Source organism: Centrocercus urophasianus, unplaced genomic scaffold (genome assembly GCF_019232065.1).
Source record: "Centrocercus urophasianus isolate 14NV4802_14NV808 unplaced genomic scaffold, USGS_Curo_1.0 seq_33, whole genome shotgun sequence".
Classification (NCBI taxonomy): domain Eukaryota; kingdom Metazoa; phylum Chordata; class Aves; order Galliformes; family Phasianidae; genus Centrocercus; species Centrocercus urophasianus.
In genome coordinates this window covers 7,173,903-7,189,977 of record NW_024884900.1, presented here as the reverse complement: position 1 = coordinate 7,189,977, position 16,075 = coordinate 7,173,903, and the positions used below count along the sequence as shown (strand labels likewise).

General features: G+C 43.6%; 1 protein-coding gene across 8 annotated transcripts in view; it reads right to left on the bottom strand.

The window, feature by feature from the left end:
- Positions 1 to 15,977, bottom strand: part of GTF2I (general transcription factor IIi) — a 51,689-nt gene extending 35,712 nt beyond the window's left edge. For 7 of the 8 annotated variants that reach the window (XM_042829889.1, XM_042829891.1, XM_042829892.1 and 4 more), the window contains exons 1-7: positions 15,851 to 15,977; positions 12,636 to 12,741; positions 11,538 to 11,676; positions 2,318 to 2,452; positions 1,118 to 1,301; positions 907 to 935; positions 556 to 604 (exon numbers count right to left, since the gene is read on the bottom strand). In XM_042829889.1, the coding sequence (XP_042685823.1) occupies positions 556 to 604; positions 907 to 935; positions 1,118 to 1,301; positions 2,318 to 2,452; positions 11,538 to 11,676; positions 12,636 to 12,734 (635 nt within the window). In that variant the 5' untranslated portion in view covers positions 12,735 to 12,741; positions 15,851 to 15,977. Of the gene's footprint in view, positions 1 to 555; positions 605 to 906; positions 936 to 1,117; positions 1,302 to 2,317; positions 2,453 to 11,537; positions 11,677 to 12,635; positions 12,742 to 15,382; positions 15,467 to 15,850 lie in introns of those variants that run through there. The other variant, XM_042829890.1, reaches the window with a different exon arrangement.
- Between the last annotated feature and the right edge of the window lie 98 nt (positions 15,978 to 16,075).

The window sequence follows — 16,075 nt, the reverse complement described above, 5'->3', positions numbered from 1 at the left end:
CTGCACTCGATGGATGTGCACAACGTTCCAAGCACGTTTACCATCCAATGAGAAGTGCACTCAGCAGAAGCACAGAACATTTCCCTGCTTTCACATTAAACAGTTTTTTTATTTATTCCAAATATAAGCTCTCAGTTTAGAATCAAATAAATATACAGATATATAAAGTTTTTTTAATTAAGGAAGGGGAAGGGAAGAACATTTCATCTGTTCCCAGTCGCTGCTTTAGCATAAGACATGGCAAACTTATCACTGATAGACTGTGAATTAACAACACTCACTGGGCTAATTAGACTGAACGGAAACTTCATCAGCTGTTTAATTTGTAATAGTTTCTCCACAAGTAATGGTCAAAAGAAAGAGACTGTCTGTGCTCTTTATAATCCCATGCTATCAAGAAGTTGTCCAGAGGTCAGCTGGTCAGAAAAAGCCCATTAAGATAAATTATATGAATTCATATGAAAACACACCGTTGACACTGACATCAAATCATGCAACAGAAGTAGATGAAATATTTAAAGACATGCAAAAAACCCTACATTATTTTAAACTCACCTTCCACCTGGAGGTATAATTGATTGTGAAGGATCTGTCACATGAGCTCCTGAAAGTTAAAAGATATCATGTGAATTTCCTTTAACACCTTTCAATTCAAATTTTGTATACAGAGCCCATGCACATGCAAAGATACGAAGAAGAGAGATTAATTGAATTGGATTATTAAACTGTCAAGTAACACCAATATAAAATTGCTTCAAACTATGCTTTCCACTGCTCTCTTTCCAGATTTAAAAGTCAAAATGTTGGGAAACAAAGCTAAGCAAACCTTTCACCCAAACAAAGGAGATGCTTACACTGAAATTCCAGTTTATTCCTAAATGAAAGTCTGAACAAGCAGGAACTTACCTAACTCTTTCTTCGGCTCTAGGAAAGGCCTGTATGGAAATAAGGAGAAAAAAAAAACACCAAAGCATAGCTTTAGCAAAATAGATGAATATGGACTTTGTAGTACAAAACTAAAAAGGCAAGACTTCTGTTTAATAGAAACAGAAACAATTTAAGAAGTGGAATTTGAATTCCAAAAATGAACAAACGAGCAAACTAGAGAGCAATGAACCTTTTGATGATAAATGAGATCCCTGACTTGTTTTCCAAAATCCACTTCAGGGTTGAAACATCGTAATTTTCCGGATGCATGAACGCAAGCCCCTCGGGCAGGCCCTGCACCACCACAGCAGATTGGTCTCTCTGAATCTTCTCATACGGCACCGGGACCACCGTTGACTTTCCTAAAGCTTTACCTACAACCAAAAGGAGATTGTCACACAATCAGCAGCTAGCAAAAGGATGCATGCCTCATAAACCCCATTACTTCAGAGAGGACTGGAGAGAAAACAAGGCACAGATGCAAACCCCTGTAGGAAACCTCATGCACCAATATTCAGTGGAACCCACTGAGGCACAGATGCTTACTTAAAAGCAAAGGGGCCGTACTGCACCACAGTCTCAAACTAAATGCTGCAAAACAAATAGGAAATAAAACCACCCAGTATATGTGCATGCTGTAGAATCAGCCAGTACAAAATAAGCTCATTACCTAAATTACAGTACAGTTGAAAAGCTAAGATTGATACTAGGTAGACATTTTGAAGTGTTCTAAGGGGAGGATACAGGTAACAGAAACAATCCTCCCTTGGGAAGAAGAGGGTGTTTGTGCTACATCAACATGGGTGAAGAATCCTTCAATCAAGAGCTGCCTATATTAAAGTAGAACACCTCAACCTTTTATGTTATCTGATTAATCAGTACCAATTGATCCCCTTGGAAAACTGGCAAGAGGAGAAGTGCCCAGCTCGTTCTTAGGTGGCCATGCAAGTGTAAAAAGAGCAAGGGAAAAAGAGCAAGGGGAGCACTGCCCAAATGGCCACAAAGGGCCACGTAAGGCCTAGGACACAGCACAGGCACAGATGGCCAGGAAAGCAGACAAAAGGGAGGCAATATTATGATGGCTTAACTTATGGATATATAGGTAGGAGGTGTCCCTTCTCTATTAGATAGGTGGAATATGGAACACTTGAGAATTTCGTGTATAAATACAATGAAGAAAATTGCATTATTATGCTTGATTTGTATAAACTTCCCCCAGCACTCAGGTCCAAATAAGAAGTATCTCTTCAGAGTGTGTGGGAATTGGCTCACTGCACACTGGGTAACAGATCTGCTTTTCAGACAACGAGATCATAAAGCACCCTTCTTCCAACTGGAATAAAAATTTAGAAATCCAAAGCAGGTATTCTGAAGACCCTGAAGCACCCACCATAGCAAAAGCAGAAGTAGTCCTCTACAGACTTCCTGAGAGCTTCCAGTTCCATGGCATCCACTGTCAGCCTGTTGGCAGGCGGTACATACTTCGTTTCCTGCAGCTCTGCAGCCCTCTCCCCTTCTACAACACCTAAAAACGAGGCAAAATCAAACAAGTTATTAAAACCCTCACGACCAAGCTCCTCTAATTTAGACTACAGAGGGGTTAGAAGGATTCCTGCTCAAAAGTTCTTCAACCTAGAGGCAAACGTATGTGGGCAGTGGGTAAATATTATTATGCCCTCCATACAGCCTTTGTAAATATCCCCCTCTGAGCGTAAGAACGATTAATTAAGAGACACAGCCAAGCTGACTTCTCTTTGCATGCAGATGTAGAAAACACCACTAATCCCAGTAGAGAAAGATACAGTAGAAATTAAATGCCAAAGGCAAAAGGAAGAAAGGGTAGGAACACTACACAGGAAAATACTAAAACCTCTGTCTCTGGCACTACACCTGATGTCTCATTCAGCAGATGCTGTATCCTGTTATAGGACACAGCTCCTACCTTGCGTGGCTTCTTCACCTTTTAAAAGACACTGAAGTACATCTGTTGCTGAACAGGGGAACAAATGAAAAGAGTATTTCAGTCCTAAACCTTATTCTATTTCGATCATAAGCAGCGAACAGAAGTGATCTATTTTCAGGAGCAGCCTTTCCTTTCTGTTACTGTAGTTTTACTGAGAATCACCCATGAAAAAAAATGGGGGAAAACAATATTTTTTTTTTCTACAGATGAAAGAAAACACAAGAAAGAACTACATTCCTATGAGTAACAGGACAATCAGTGTCAAAACTGCATCATGATTTCACTGTGAACAAGAACATAAACACTGCAATTCACACCAATACTGCTAGAGTGGTAACGTGGCTAACACAAGAAAGCAAACATCAGATTGAACAACTGCTTATAGATGGCTGTGAAACAAGCTGAGAAGAAACACTCGCACTAAAAAAAGGCATTTGTCACCTAAAAAAAGCCCTCATTAGGCCCAGTAAGGGTGGGAAGGTAAGGTGGTGGAAGAGCTGTGTTCTCTACAGCTGGGAGCACACAGCAAGATTAGCACAGATACTCTGCTAAAGCCAACCTGTGCTCAGTAGGGTTACAAGCAAGCTACCTTCAGCAACTCTCACCTTCCACTGAGCACCTGTATGGTCAAGCATCCTTTATCTTCCTGCCTTACCTAGCTGTTTCGGTTTCTCAGAACCACCTTCTTGCCCTGAGCACAGTGGGAGGCAGAGCAATCACCCAAGCAGCACACAGTTGTCTCCATCCTCATGATGAAAACAATCATCTTTCTATAAGGGCTGGACAGGTTGCTTTGAAAGAAAAGCCCTCCAAACATTTTGGTTGTTTTTGACTCAGAATGATGGAATTTCAGTTTGGTAGTTTTTTTTTTTCTTGTTGCTTCAGAGCAGCTCAGCATCTACAGCCTGGCCTCTGTGCAGGTCAACACTGCAGCTTCCTTCTCTAAACAAGAGCTGTGATGCTTATAAACTGATGAGCAGCACAGCTCAGCAGTGTTACACAACATCTGCTCTGAAGGTCCACCAAAGCATGTTCTCTGATTGCAGACAAAAATAGGCCACAAAGCATATCTGCATTCAAGCACCAGACTGCAAGGAAGGGAACACTGCTGCAGGCTGCAGTTCTTTACCGAGCAGAGCTGTGCTGCAGCCAAGTAACAGAGAGAGTGCTGCCTACAATCCACCTAAAAAAGAAAAATCAAGCTTTAGCAGATCAACAATTTAATTGAAGTCAAAGAGGAGATGATGTGCAAACAACGAGAGAGAAGGAGGTGGGATTCACTGTTTGACACTCCTCTAGCAAAAGGGGCATTGGGCCCATGGTAGGCAAGGCATCCTGCAACAAAATGTTGGCATTCCCCCAGGTACAGTAAATCAGGAAATGATTGTAGGAGTACCAATGTCACCATGTGCAGACACTGAGAGGCACAGTAAGGCCAGCAACTCCATTGCAGCAACATGGGACACGCTTTTCATCCTTTGTGCTTAAGGAAAACTATTATCCAAAAGTGACTACAATCAATCAGAGGGAAAGCATTCACACTTTTGCTTGGCTTTGCCCATCTAATTCAGCCCTAAGCTTTTCTATTGGACAACAGCTCTAAAGAAAAATAATGTAATGATTGTCAAAGAGAAGATCACCTGAGGCAGACACTGAGGAGGTGGGTATTTGAAGTGCTACTGATGGCAACTCTGCAACTACAGGGAAGAAAACGGGTAGGCTGCAGTGAGATGAGGCTTAACTCTCTGAGCAGGTGGTTTTTTTCTTTCTTTAATTTTACTTTTTGTCATTGTTATTGGCATTCTTTTTTGTTGAAGTACTCATTAGCTTAATAAACCTTAACTGGTGAGGCAGAGACAGAAGAACGAAAGGTTCCTGCCAAGGAAACCAGCCCTAATAAGGATTCAAAAGAGCTCACCACATCCTAAACCAACCCGGAACAGTGCAGGCTGGCTAACATCGGCAGTGCTGCAAAAAGAAGGTGACTGGGCTGGCACAAAGCCTGCAAGAGCCTCTGTTCCCAACACATCCACATATTCAGGGCAGAGAGCAGTGGAAGCAAGGGAATCATCCCTGAGGAAGGCAGGCAGAAAATTCTGAGAGATCTTTCAAAATTCTTATACAATCACACACACGTTGCATTTTCAGAAGTTCTTTTAAAGGTATTCTTTTTTTTTTTTTCCTCCATTTTGAGAAGTTGTAAAAAGGCATCAACTAATTCTTAAATCTAAGCGAACTGACTGAGAAGTAAAACTTAGCAAAAACAGAGTAACTCACCCCTGATGCTGTGTGTGTGTGTGAAAAGGCTACAAAGGAGATACAGAAAAAGGCATGGCTAGCCAGGACAGATCATCAGCCACTTCAGCTGGAGCCCCTGTACCAACTTGGGAAGTTGGAGGGGGGAAAAAAAAAAGAGGGGGAAGAGAATCACAGTTAAGGACAAAGGTAAAAGGATCTAACAGGCCACGAGGTAAGGCTGAAACAGCATGACATGGATTATTGATGTGGAGTTCACCTAGCGAACACATCAGTGATTAAGAAAAGTGCAGCATAAGACAGCCCAAGAACTGCACTGTGTGTTTCACAAGGTGAGACAGAAGGGGACTGGTAAGCCAAAACCCACTGAGTGATCTCAAATGGAGAGAACGATGGCAGGAAAGCAGCACTCAGTTGATGATTGCTTTGGATTTTATTGTTACTTCTTGCAACTGTTCAGTAAGCGCTAGAAAGGAATATTATCTTTATTTAAACTCAACTGTAACCATGATTTATTGTGAACATACTGATCAAGTCTTTAAAGGGAGATGCTTTAACTCACACCACAGGCTAAATACAGACTTGGAAGTGATGGAATTCCAAAGACTTAATTCAAAGAACGAACACAGTTCTGCTTGTTCTGTCAAGCAGTTATAACTGCCCAAAAATAGGGTGGGAGTAAAAACAAGTGCACAATGCAAACTAGTGCTTCTGATAAACAGAATGTGATGTAATCACCAAAGAGGAACTGCAGAAGCTCAGGGTGCTGGAAGCAGCAAGAGAAGGGAAGAGCAAGAAAGCAGGTAAGACAAAGCAGTTACCATGCCCACACCTTTTGTACAAAACAATTATGAAACTATTCCCTAATTAACTCCAGGCAGAGCCAGCCAGGTTAGCATAATGCATCACTAATGAGGCATGATACAACCTGGCTCACATAATATGAAATGGACAAGGAAGTGTTCATGTGATCCCTTCCACCAGCAGGGCACCAAGGCCCTAACTCCCCAGTGACAGGAGTAAACATGTGATGGCAGCCAGCATGCTTGGTCTGGGAAATGGTGACAGGCTACTGTCAGCACAGCCACAAACAGCTGTCAGCCTCTTCTCATCTTGCCATTTGCAGAAATGCCAATTATTCCATGTCATCTGCTGCAAGGAGGGAAGAAAAAAAACCAAAACATTGAAAACTCAAGGATATAACCAAGAGCCACAACTGAGGAAGCTCCCATTAAGACTGACTGGAGATTGCCTGTTCCAACACATACTTAAACAGAACAAGCCTTCAGCAAAGGCCACTCCCAGACAGTGAAAAGGGAATCTGGAATTAAAAAAACAACAAACAAGAGGTTGAGACCTACAGAGGTTCAACAGCTCTGGCTTGGCAGTCGGAAAGCATCCTGCTAATTACAGATTGAAGAATGCAACCAATCCAATCGTGCTCTGCTTCTATGTGTTCTTCAGAGTGCACCAAATCTAAGGTGAGAATTGTAGTAGACACAGCCCAAAAATATGCATTCATAGTAGGGAATGGATTAGAGATGGCACGTATGCACCTCCACAAGTGTGCTGTCAGGGTTAATCCTCCACCTGTCTCTCACTGTTTTTCTTTCCCTTACTATTTAAGCCTACAATTTAACAAATCCCCTCTCTGCTTAAACATTCTGCATCTTCAAGAGCAGCAAAAGCCACGGAAGTCACAGCTGACCACAGAACAGCTCAGGGCCAAAGAAAATGACTGTGGGAAACCAGTTTTCCCATTGACACATCACCATCAAAGAAGAAGTGGCATTTTTCAACTAGCTGCATTAGTGTCAAGGGATCACCCTCCCAGCAACACAAAGATGTCAGCTAGTTACAGAGTGGTATCCTCACATTTGCCCTGGCACAAAGAGGAAGTCTGCCCTTTAGATACTGTAACTAAGACAAATGGAACATGATCAGGAGCAGCTAGAGCCACTGGTAATCTCTCTTGTTAGAGTAAGGCTGAAAAATGTATTCAGCTCTTACCATACGTGTCAGGGAATGCAGCCTGCACTTCAGATCAGATACATTCTGCTTAGTGGCTGAAGAGCAAACCATTCCATTTAGAAGCTATTTCTGAATTCACACAGGCATTACAAGCAAGAAATACACAGTAGGAATACAGTCAGAAGTGATCAGGATCATAAGGAAGCAGCAAGGCTGCTGTATGAATACCTGGTTTACACCATAGCTGAAGCATCCACACCAAGCACTACAGAAGGCACGTGCCCAGGGTAGCAGTACAGCAAGTTGCTGTACCAGGAACTCTCTGGAGATGTAAAGATTTTTAAGCACAAGACTGAAATTAACCCAGAACTACTGAGTTAAGAAGATATCCACACTGCTGTTGACTCCAACCTGTCATCCTCTAAACACAAGAGCATGATGCTCTCAGGCCTGCAAAAGAGCAGTCTATCCAGCACAGCATACATATAATACAAATGGATCAAACGTGTAAATAGCTTCATCCATTAGAAAGTGAAAGATGCTTGACTGAGCTTGATTTAAAAAAGAACAAAAACAAACAAAAAAACCAATTTGTCTTTTTTGAATATCATCAGCTGCAAAGAAAAAAAAAAACACTGATATAAGGGCTATTTGGAGGCCTACAGGTAGATGGCACAGAGGCTCTCAAAAGCACCACTCCAGATTTTCTAGGCAGTTAAGCTGCTTTGTAAATCTGACTCTGCTGCTAGCACTGCTTTTTTACTGCCAGTATCAGGAATAGCTGCAATTGCTGTGATGCAACAAGCAATGTCACACAGAACTGCAAGAGTAAAATTTACTGAGAACTCTTAAAAACAGGTTGGGAAATTGAGAAAAGAGGGGAAAACTGAGAAGAGTCACAAAACCTTCCATTTCTGGTGTCCAGTACAGGCAGCGCCCAGCCTAGCCAAGTCCTGCTGCTTAAACACACAGGGCAGACAGATGAAATGAGCTGCATCTCTTTATATAGTTAGGAAGACACTGCAAGGAAGGCAAGGTCAAGGTAAAATAGATTTGCTTTCATCTTACACAGGTATCCTCCAGCCCACGGGGATGAACAATTAGGGATGAAGTAGACCCATGCTCTCCAGTGTAGGTGTTGTATGCAAACTGACACTCAGAATCCAGCCTGCAATCCTTGAAGATGAAAGGATGCCCAGGATCAAAACATCAGTGTTTTTGTGCACTAGACGCAAAGTCAAAGCACTCATTCTCTATGGAGGAGAGACCCTGCACAGCAAACAGCAGCTCCTGTGGAAGCCAAACTCAGTACTGAGAACAGTCACTGCATACTTAAAATTGCTGTTACAAACTAGGAAGCCAGCAACTATTATTGTAAGACCCAAGGCATCGTTTAACTTAAGCCATGGATGCTTAATTCCCCATAGAATACAGAGCTTACTATATGGCCCAGAAATGTTAAATTCAGTTACTCAGACGGAAATTACAGCCAATACCACAAAGTCCAACAGCTGGAGACTTGAAAGTACTTCCTTCTGTTTTTTGAAGAGATGGTAAGATGCAGCCTTTCATGGTTCTGTTTACCTTATTTTTCCTTATTGCTGACAAGAGGAAAAAACTCCCTGCAAAGCCTAACGCATTCTCAGAGACCAGAGGGGTGCAATGAGGCAGACACCCAGCCACAGATCTTCAGGCTGCTCCACAATAACTTTATTTATGGGACAAGTCATTTTACTTGCCTGCAAAATTTGGAGGATATTGAAGATATTCAACAGTAATCCACATACCAAAGATACTGGTGAGTCAAAGCTGAGCTATCTTTCTTGTGAAGTCTCTGGAACACTGCGTGACATTCATTCATCACGAGTAGGAGGAACAGCAGTACTCATTTAAAACAGAAATTCTGATCACTCCTGAAGCTACAAGGAGCCCTTGCAACCCATGGCTAGATGAACACGGAAGCACAGGTAAGAAGAGTGAAAGAGTTTCAGCCAAAGTCCCTCCAGGACTTAAAGCAGAACTCTGGCTAGATGTATTTCTAAGATCAGCAGAGAATCCTGAGACCACTAGAAGGAAAAAGAAGGCTTCTAAGAATCCAGTGCTTACCATTCAGGATGAGCAGTCCACAGATGCAATCCCAAAGCCCTAGCACCAATGAATGAACAAGTATCAACACTGAGAGCTGACAGAAAGCCACAGAAGTAGCAGGATTGTACTTCCACACAGCCCATGTACTGCGGGTGCCACAGCTGGCACCAGTGGATGTTCAAGGACAGGTCACCAGGACTCTTGGCAAACACTCAGCATCTGGGTGAGGGCTGGATACACGGTGCTTTCTAATCCTGCTCAAAGTGCAGAGCAGGTGATCAAAAAGGCACTTCTGAGCCAACAAGCTCTTCTGAAAGTTTACTTCTGACTGGCAAAGTCAGCTCAGGGATGAGCTAAGGCCTCTTCTACTGCCCTTTTGTGTGTGCATGAGGATGAATTCCACAGAATCAATAGCAAACCTCAAGAGAAACTGTCAAGGTGGCTAGATGAAGGGAATGTCATCCTCAAGACATCCCAGCCTTCCATCTCCTGTTCAGAATGGCTGATAACCCAGAGAGCAAGGAGGCATTTCATCTCACCACAGGCCATCCATGAGGAACTGTGCAATTCATTTCAGTAGGGAACAGCTAGAGGTACTGGTAGAATAAGAGGTAGATTATCTGCACTGCTTCCATACCCATGGCTTGCCCATACTCTGTATGATATTTGAGTGCCTCTCATATGCTCCTTTTTATGTAGAGCGGAAACTCACACAGGCTTAGAAGAACTGATGATGCAGGTTACCTGAGTTGCAGATCATGTATGGAAGCACAGAGTTCCACACTACAAGGCATAACAAACCATTTCACTGTAACACAGAGCTTGCAGCCATCTTAATTAAGCACAGTTCAGAAGAGTCTATTATCTGACTCCAATTTAAATAATTAATGCCTTTTCAACATTCAGCACACAACACACATCAACATTAAAAAAGCAATGCTCTAACATGTTCCCATCAATTTTTTCTTAAGGTTGTTACCTTAAGGTACAACAAGATCCTTATGGAGCTTCTTCCTTCCTTCACACCTAACCCATGAATATAGACTGAGATTTGGGTGGCTTCATTCACACAGATCTACCCCATGATGCTCCGGAGGAAGCATAAGGAAAATACTGTTTTCATTGTAGATATTGTTTAATCATATCTGACAGTATGAAAAAGATATTCATAGACAGTATAATTTATAACTGGAACAAAACAAATGGTCAGGATTAAGAGAACTGACATAAGATTTGAATAAACATATGCACATCTACAGAAATCTTAACTGATACAGTTCAACCAGCACAGAAGGAAAACCAGTGCTTGCCATGGTCCAGAACCAAAAGCACAGACCTAGCCAGGGAGATCAAACAGACCCAGTTACTGTAGATCCCATACCAACACACACTGCAGACAAAGCCCACAGCATTCTACCTGGGCATGCAATACCACTGTTCTGCCTGTACCACTGGGTTAGCAAACAAAGTATTTGGGTTCACAGGGAAATCCTTTAACAGCAGGTCAGGTGAAAAGCTGAACATCCTCCAATTATTCAGCTAATAGTTTTCATAAATACCAGTATAAAAACCCTGCCCCTGCAGAAATTATGAAGAGGAGAAATGGATTTATCTGATCCTCAATTCCTCACTGAGGTCATCACTCTGCATTTTGATATCATGTTACAGCCCCACATTACAGTGGTTTTCTTAGAGTAAATACACTTACGCCTGCAGAAAGTCACTGTCCCACAGCACAGCAGTGGACAAATCCAGACTCTTACCAGAGAATCTGGATCTTCAGAGTTTTAACTAGCAGCAAAAGCATTTTTAGGAGCGAATCTTTCTGTTACAGATTAAACATGGCTGCATTGCACACAGTGTTTAATTAGTCAAGCCAGCATATCTTACAGCTGTTGTTTTAAAATTCCTGCAGACTGGTTTTTCTCTCACATCCTGCTCTTGACCTTCATCTTCTCCCTCCCTCAGGCAGATAAAGGCACTCTGCATTACTGGCTAAGCACTGACCATCAGCAGTGTTTTCCTATACACGCATGTAAACCCTCCACAAAGAATCACTGCATCTTTGAGAGCCCACTCTTAAAACACTGCTCTGTACACAATGAATCACGTTTTATAATCACACAAGTTCCACTATGAAAATTAATAGAAACAAAAAACACTCCCACAGATGTGAAGGGGTACAAAAGTAATGCAGCTGTAACTTCAGAGCAGCATACAGAATGCAGCCACGATATACAGGATTTTGCTCTCAAAGGATACTAGTATTTTGCAATATACACTAAGCAGCTTGAGTGAAATACAAAACGAAAAAAAGAATGTTGAAACTTACAGTATTTAACAAAATCCTTCTGAAAATCTTTCCTGGAATCAACAAAGGCTCTTCCCCTCTCAGTTCCAACTACAAAGACGTCTGTTTCATAGACAGCGATGCAGGCAACTTCTGCCTTGGACTTGGCAAGTTCTTTACACTATGAAAAGAAACAGAAAAGCATTTATTGTCCTTGTTAAATGTACATTCTATAGAAATGTATGCAGAATCACTTAAAGCAGTTACTGCTTCTGCTGCCAGCATCCTCTCCTTAAAAGATACCGTGAGTTACATAATGTCAGTCAGTAGCAAAGGATAGTTTATGTATCTGGAATTCTTTTGATGAGAAACCTTAAAAGCACTATAGATGCATTAGTGAAATTGAGGTCTCATCTAGACTGAGAAGTTGAACTGCTTTTAATTAAAATGATTTATTCAATCTATCCTTTGGAAATTATCATTTCAATTAGATTTCAATTAGATAATGGTGTTGTCCTAGCGAGAATTTTGCCCTTCCACAGCACACTTAACACAAACAGTGTTGTTTGGAAAAGCGTGGCTGGAAACAGGAAGGCTTCCTGTAGCCTGCCCTGTCCTGACAGCTGTGCTCTGTGTGGATCTGTGTGGATTCCTCCTGAGAAGGGGAAGGATGGCAGCCTGCCTGTGAAGGTGTAGGTGTGCTCTGCTGGGAGCAATTCCAGGCAAGGGAGTCAAAAAAAAAAAAAAGAAAACTTGCAGAGTATGGAGGCAGGAAGTTCCCAAGTCAGTGAGATCATCTAGAAGTGACCACAAAAGGTTAACTATCCTTAGTAACTCAGGAGACCAGGGTGACATAAATAGTTGCTGCATGATGTGAAGCAACAAAGCCCTTAGGAACTGAACACAACCCTTGGCTTTGAAACCAATTGCCTTATAATCATTATATTCAAAACTTCATTGCTAACACCACCACAAAGCAAAAAGGAAGGCTGTTAGCATGAATTTCCATAAGCACACAGTCACAATAGTCGGAGAGCACACACCAAGGTACAGACAGCACAGCACACACCAGCTCCCTGGAGGGAGGCAAGGTATTGCTGTAGCACTGCATGTGCCCAGAGAGCTTTGACAGCCACTCACCATGGACTCCAGCGCTGACACGAGGAACGTGACCACCATCCTGCTTTCAGATGGGTCTTCATCATGCATGGACGTTGCTGCTACCGTAGCTTGGGCCATTCTCTTCCTGGAACATCAAATAAAAAGCCTGTTCAGCTACATGCAACAGTGCAGGAATATCTACCTACAGATACATGTACTCAAAAATCCTGAATACCCCCACGTGAGCAAATATGCAGGTGCAGCAACAGAATAAATTGTTCACTGTTTTGTTCCTGCATACCTCCTGCTGCTTGAAAGTTAAAATGCTGTTCCATGTCTAGACAAAACACCCAGAGAGATGCATATTAATCGATTAGCTGCATTTATACTGATTTTTCTTTTTGTGCATGCTTGTATCTGCAATAGCCTGAAGAGGCACAGCAGAAAAAGACAAGCATTAACAGAATGACAAAACTCTCTTGACACTGGTGTTAGAGCAACATGCCCTATAATTCTCAGTATAAGTTCATTAGGGTATCACTCAAATAAACACCACCACTACAGCCATCCCACATCGTGGCCTGAGACTCCAGTGTCAGCAACCAGAGCCCGACATTCTTATCTGCATATTAAACAGCTGCAGGATTAATTTCCAAGCTAAGAATTGCCAATTAAGGTGCTCAAATTAAAAGCTGCATTTCAGAAGTGACAACAATAGGATTAAACCCTGTTTTATGTGCATCGTAACCGACTTTCAACTTAAAGACATAATAACCAGGAGTTGTTCACGCTTATGTTGGCAGAACTGCCACCAGAGAAGGATGACTATACCAAGAACAGCTGCCAAGAGCACATTTTTTTTGCTGGATGTTGCAACTGATGTTATGTTCACACAAACCTAATGCAACAACCTGACATGCCTGCAGGTGGGGAGAACTGGGAGAGGCGTTGTTATTACAGCTCCACATGTGAGTCTTCAAGAAATCACCCCCCAAAACCTCCAAACACAGAGTAAGGTGGGGAAAACAAACTTGCAGCATCGACAGTGCAAACACAACAGACACCCAGACGCCTTCTGACGGTCCAGGCAGGTCTGCAAGGTTTGAACAGCTTTAAAGCTGCTATGGGTAAATTGGCAGCAACAGTCTGCAGCTACCGGAGGGTATCTGAAATGAAACGCAGAAATGCCAGCAGCTCAGGTTCTGTGACAACACCACTGCTCTGCACAGTCCCCTCATGCAAAGCTTCGGGGAATATCCCGACTTGTCATCAGTGTGCTGCACAAAAAGGCCCATCTAGAAGCCATTCTTCCAACAGTTAGTAGCTAGCTGCCAGAGTAGCACTATTTATCTAACTACTTCAAGGCAAAATTAGACAGATTTCCAACAACTAGTAAGCATTCAGGATAAAGAATACTTAAGCACATGTATTCCTATCAACTACTTTAAGAGAAATGTAAGCAACAGCTACTAAAGAAAGATATGTAAAAAAAAGTCAAGAGAAAACAGATGAAGGGAAAGAGCCAAAGACAGAAAACAGACATTGCACCACTCTCTGGTCCAGCACTGTCCTGAGTCTGGGGTGGTGATCTGTGGGTGGAGGGCTGATCAAGGTGCTCACTTTCCTATTGTCCAGGAGGTCCCAAACTGTCCTTGGGAAGGCAGCTCTGGAGCCAGAAGATCTGGAGTTTCCAATAAGGGTCTCTGGAGTGATGGACCCCTCATCCTCAATCCGTTGCTGCTTTACTTTCTTTTGTGCTCAAACAGATGTTTTTCCTCAAGCTGAAGTTTTTCAGCCATAGGAAGAAACAGATGTCATCCATAAGAGGAAGCAGAGAAAAGCAGTTCTCTGCTCTGCTTCTGCAGGTTCACTTCTCTCCTATCTCCCCTCTTGCAGCTCTTCCTGCTCAGGCTGTCTGAAGCAGCACAAGCCAAATTCCTCATCAGTCTCACACAGTGCCAAAGCAGCAAACCGACCACGCAGCACTAAAAACACTAAAACCAACCCTACTATACAGATGGAAAGACTTGTAACCAAGAATTCCAAAATACAGCAGCTGCTGCAAGCGTGCCTGCACTCAGCCTTGCACATTGCTGTAGATCTGCTACTCCCAGGGAAAAGCAGCCCAGCAGGGGCCCTTCCATAAGAAATACCATTCTAGCTGAGCACCTGTTGCCTTACCAAGTTGGAATAAGAAGGAACATAGATTTATAATGGGTGCTCTACCTGGAAGGCAGACTGCTGCCTGGCTGTTACTGGTCTCGACCCTTAGCTACTCTGCCTTCAGGGTGAAGGTATGTTTAATTGCACCCAAACATCAGCCTTCAGACAGAAGGCACCGTATCAGAACTGCACAGATTAGAATGCACAGCTGTTAAGTACAAGCAAATCTTTTTGACGATTCATACTGAATCAATCAAGCAAGCAAGCAAGCTCTATTTTTCTCCCTCAGTTTGATTCAGAAAACATTAATCCTGACGTGCCTTAGCTAATGGAGCACAGAAACCCTGCAGGGGTGCAGGCAGATCTGTGATGCTCAGGAAGATGCAATGCCCTTTTACCTCTACTACTATTAAAGACCACTTAAAGAGACAAAACAATCCCAACGTTGGCTACTTTAAGAACATCTCTGATTCCTTTCACTCTCAAGTCTGCTAGCAAAGCAATACTTAATTCAAACCTCACTATTTCTGGACCAACGTACACTGACAAAGTTTTAGATAAAATGAAAAAACAGCATCCAACCACACTGCTCACGAGGCAGGTATACAAAACAAGTGCATTACCCACGGAGCAGCACAGAAGCTGTCAGCACGGAGCTCCATCCCTGCACTGCAGATTCAGGAGCCCCCCCCCGCCCTCACGGCCCCATCCCAGGAGCCCATGGGGCCTCACCCTACATTAGTTGCATACAGACCACGCCCCTCTCCTCCTGCACCCAATCGCGACCGCTTCTCGGTAAACGCGCCCCCGGAGCCAGCCAATAGCAGGCGGCGGCAACACAGTGGTGCCCGCCTCCTTCTGTCCCCACACCTGGATTCCGTGGGGCGGGCAGAATGCGGAGCTCCGCCTCCACCCGCGGAGGAAAATAAGCCCCCCCCACCCCCAGAGCCGGGCCTGGGGCCTCTCCCAGCCCACAGCACGAGGGTCCCCGCTGCCCTCCCTCCCCCTCAGGGTGCCGGGGAACAGCGGTTCTCTCCCGCCTTCTATCCCCGCATCGCACCCACAAGGTCCGATCCCACCCCGCCGCTCACCGCTGGCTGTGGAGGCTGAGGGGAACGGCGGGCAGTGGCGGCGGCCACTTAAAGCAACCTCTCGGCGCTGGGACGGGCCCAGAAGCCCCGCTGCTCCCCTCGCGGTCTCGGGCTGAGCACAGCGCCGCTCACGGGGAGGGGAGTGGAGGGGGAGGTTTTTGTTCACCGATGTACCACTGCGCATGCGCGCGCCTCGCAGGGGCTGCTGGGATATGTAGTCCGCTC